General features: G+C 29.9%; 1 protein-coding gene across 1 annotated transcript; it reads left to right on the top strand.

The window, feature by feature from the left end:
- Positions 1–211: 211 nt before the first annotated feature.
- Positions 212–4391, top strand: LOC109812879 (F-box/kelch-repeat protein At3g23880). Its single transcript, XM_083072648.1, has one exon. The coding sequence runs from the start codon at positions 3098–3100 to the stop codon at positions 4304–4306; it is 1209 nt and encodes a 402-aa protein (XP_082928774.1). The 5' UTR covers positions 212–3097; the 3' UTR covers positions 4307–4391.
- Positions 4392–4693: the final 302 nt, after the last annotated feature.

Raw genomic sequence — 4693 nt, 5'->3', positions numbered from 1 at the left:
TAACTTGTACTACCTATACTAACATGCATATGCTTTTCGGTAGCTTATCTCATTAAAACTCCATAGTTAAGCATGCTTGACTTGGAGTAATATAGGGATGGGTGACCTTCTAGGAAGTTTCCCACACATCTCTTTTTTATCGCCTTAACCTTAAAATTAAAATAAAGTATTTTAAGTTTAGCATCGGAAAAGCCGATGTTATTTCTTTAGATATAGTGTCGGCTTTTCTGACACTAATTTAAATTAAATTAGTGTCGAAAAAGATGAAGCTATATTTAAAGAATAGCGTCGTCTTTTTGGACACTAAACTCAATTTAAATTTAGTGTCGAAAAAGATGACGCTACATCTTAAAATAGCGTTAGCTTTTCTGACAATATTTGCATCAGTTATTAGTTGACGCTTATTTTCTGCAGCTATTTCGGTGTTTTCTTGTAGTGGTTGTTATATGTGTAAGCAATGCAAGTTTAAAAGTTGAGATCATCATACTATGATATGTATCTTACTATGGTTTAAGAATTCTTTTTATCTTTTATATTTTGCTAGCGAAATTGATTCTGGGATAGAACAAGAGAAACCTTTCTATAGTTTTGTTATAAGATATGAGACAAAAGGGGAACTTGATAAAAATATTTATAAGATGTATACTTTTGATGACTTCTTGATGGATTAATTTATGGTTCTTATTATATGACAATACCTTTACCATTGTGAGTTCTCTTAATTAACTATTAAAAGTATTAGTCATTTATGATATGAGATGAATTTTATGAATTGTCAGGAAATTTTTCTATGAATTTTATTTGCTTTTAGTATCAATGTGAAATTTTCCATCTTACAAAATTTTACATACTATGAGATGTTGGAGAGATATATCATAAATTAATGACATTCAATATAATGGATTTTCCATTGTATTACAAATACAATGATGATTATAATCGAATCTTTTTTATCAAATTGAGACAAAATTCACATGTGGTTGCATCACTATACTTAGTTGTAGTATAATACTTTGAGATCAACCAAATGAATGATTATTAAGTCATAGTTTTATAGCTCTTGAGATTGTTGATTATGAGACTAAGTGGTTGAAAAACCTTTTAGTGAATATTCTTTTGTGAGTATAAGATTGAGATCGAATAATGTGATAAAACAATTACTTATTTAAAAAGATTGAAATTTATTGATCACGTGAAGTCAATAATAAATTCCACCAATCCAATGACTTAAACCCAAGGGAGATATTGTATATTAAACATTGAGGAAAATGAGAATTTTTAAGCCACTTGAAAACAAACAAGTGATAGTAATCTAACCTTTGAGATTGAAGATTCCATGAATAAGGTTCATATAGGTAAGAAGTCACTTGTACTAGCACTAATTAAATTGATTTTAATCAATTTTATTATTTTGTTAGTCTCTTCCTATAATGTTAGAAAGTGTTAGAGCTACATTAATATGTGAATAAGTTTTATAGTTAATCTTTATGAGGTAATGAGAAAGCTTGACAACTTATAAAACTTTTAATGATTTTCATATCTCTTATGGATGATATATGATTTGTAGCATACACTTGATAAAATCACTTATATGATTGTTGAATGGAGTCGCTTGTACAAGATTCTAATAAGATCTCTAGAATACTCATGAATGTCGAGAATGCAAATGACATTGGCGCACAACAATGATAACAATAAGGAATGTGGGGATGTAGTGTGTTTGGTATACCTTTAACATATATCAAATTTCTTTTAGTTCATATAACTTGTTACACCAATTACATTGTGTGTTATCTTATCCATCTAGGTTTGCTTCATATAACTTGTTACATCAGATTCGGTGCATTACATCTTAGAAATTGATAACCTTAGAATAAATTCTTTCTTTTACTTAATACCTCTCTTTGACCTTTTTGAAATATGAGAGTGATTGTTATATATTTTTATTGATATTTCAAAAAGATTAAAATATTTATTATTTAATTTTTATCAAATAAACATTCTATTTATTTTTGTTAACTAAGTGTCTATTATCTTTTTTACTTGTCTCCTAAGAGGTGATTTCAGCTTTTCCTATAGACTGATTGACTTGGTTCTACTCTTGGTAGTTTTAGAAGCAAATTTTTTCATTAAAAATATAAAAGAAGATTTTGAGAGTCTCTCCCACACATCTCTTTTTTATCGTCTTATAAATTTCATGGCTTATTCCCACTGAAACACTTACTAGTTTTGATATCCAATTACTATTGAGAAAAACCTATTATATTCTGAAAGACTTGTATATCATTCAGATAAGTATTACATTTTTATCACATGTCTCAAGTTATTAATGTTTTATTATATAAGTTTCAAATTAGAAAGTGGATCGTAATTGTTCATAAAGATAAACAACAATGTACAACAATAATATGTTAGGTTTTACTGTTAGTGAGTAGAAATACAAATAATGTTTTTGTCATTAAAAAAAAATTATAAATTAATGATATATTGAGATGATAAAAAAAAAATCCTTACAGTTATCAATATAGTTATTTATTTATTTATTGAAGAAAGTAGTAAAAAATATTTGAAAATTGAAAAGTGGATAGGGGTCATGAAATATTAATAAATATGACAACAATATTTTTATTATCTATAATCTATAATCAATAACATTAATAAAGAGATATCTTATTTTGATATTTATATTTTTTTTACCCTTTTATCTTTTAACCAATTTATTAAAATACATTTTTATCTTCTAACTAATTTATATAATTATCTCCTATATTAAGTTAACTACATATTCTTATTTTTATTATTTTTTTCATTCTTTTCATTCCTTAATGATGAGATACAGAATATCTCACTTTAATCTTAATTAAAAAGACGTAACTTTTTTACATTAAAAAATTTAATTAAATACCACAAATTAAAATCATTTGAAATTTCCCTCTCCTTCCACTATTATTTATTTCCTCATAAAAAGTAGTAAAACCCATATGAAAAATTTGAAAAGTAGTTAGGGGTCGTGACGTGACAACGTACAGAGACTACTTTGAGATTTGAAGAGTGAAGGTAGTGTTATTGTTGACCAAGCTTTGAGAAGCGCAATCTCATGCAACTAACAAAGATGAAGAAAGAAATGCTCTTTTATGTTCCAGAACTCCCTCAAGAACTCATCTTGGAAATCCTGTCATGGCTTCCCGTGAAGGATCTCATGCGATTCAGGTCCCTTTCTAAGACCTGGACTACCCTTATGTTTCATCATGCATTCGTCAAATTGCACCTCCAAAGATCTTCCAAGAACAAGCATGTTCTATTATCTTTCTACCAACATGACAACGCTGTGGGTAATTGGAATAATGTAAGTGTTGCTGCTGCTCCCTGTTCTATACATGGCTTACTTGAGAACCCAACTTCCACTATAAATAATTGTATCCGCCGTTTCAGTAAAACTAACATTGTTATAGGTGCATGCAATGGCTTAGTTTGCATATGCAGTTATTTTAAGACAGATGATTATATCAAATACTGGGTCCGGTTTTGGAACCCCGCCACGAGAATCATGTCCGAAGATTCGCCATACATAGTTCTTTTTGCGTCTGATTATGAAAATGAACCCTATTATCTGAAATTTGGATTTGGGTTTGATGATTCGAGTGGCATTTATAAGGTGGTGATGATCCTTTTGGATGTTCAGTCTTATAAAAGGGAGACGAGAGTTCTCACCTTGGGTCATTCTAGTTGGAAGAAGACTTTAACTTGCTCCGTTTTTCCTTTGCCATATCAAGTTGTTGGACAGTTAGTAAGTGGCACTGTTAATTGGTTAGCACTCAGCAGCATCGGTGATGGACCTTATGGTTATCAATGGGATAGTGTTACTATTGACGAATTAGTAATATTTTCTCATGATCTAAAGAATGATACGCACAGATATTTGTTGATGCCTCATGGTCTTCTTGAAGTCCCTCCTCGTGAGCCTTATCTTGGGGTTTTGAAAGGATGTCTGTGTCTTTCTCTTGATTACAAGGATACCCATTTTGTTGTTTGGCTAATGAGGGAGTTTGGAATTGAAAAATCTTGGACTCAGATTCTTAATGTTAGTTACGGGCATCATCAACCAAGATATGGCTTTCCACTTAAATTCATGCCTTTGTTCATGTCTGAAAATGAGGATATCCTGCTTTTGGCAGACGAAGTAGGTTCACAATTTGTTGTCTATAATCTGAGAGATGATAGAATAGATCATATTCATGGTTTCAATGTCCGCTCATATAGCTATTTCTCTTATGATTATATTCAAAGCTTGACTTTGCCATACTGAACTTTTGCTATCACATTTGCTTATTTGTTTTTCAGTGGTTTCAGAATCTTACCATTTAAAGTAAGTGGTTGTCTAGCTTGTTTAATTTGTTGGATTATCGTATCGGCTGTAGCTAAATGCTAATGGTTGAATTTCCATTCTGTTATATAAATAACAGTAAGCTAGTACACGCGCGATCTTCTTCAAAAGAAATTGAATCTCTCTTTCAAATATTTTATTCTTGGGTTGGTTTACTAAAAGTTTTAAACAAAATGCAGGAAAAGAGTTATTTTCATTCTTCACTCAACGATAAGGTCATTTGTTCTATAATTTCCTTATATAGATAAAATACCCGTTGTGACTGTCTTATGTTATTTTTCTCATACCAGTAATCGCATTTTGATTGCA

The sequence above is a fragment of the Cajanus cajan genome, chromosome 4 (genome assembly GCF_000230855.2).
Source record: "Cajanus cajan strain Asha chromosome 4, NIPB_CcT2T_4, whole genome shotgun sequence".
Lineage (NCBI taxonomy): Eukaryota > Viridiplantae > Streptophyta > Magnoliopsida > Fabales > Fabaceae > Cajanus > Cajanus cajan.
The sequence above is the reverse complement of the archived record's forward strand: the minus strand, read 5'-3'. Positions and strand labels throughout refer to the sequence as shown.

Coding starts and splice junctions, on each gene's coding strand:
- LOC109812879 (XM_083072648.1), top strand. CDS start 3,098: ATGCAACTAACAAAGATGAAGAAAGAAATGCTCTTTTATGTTCCAGAA.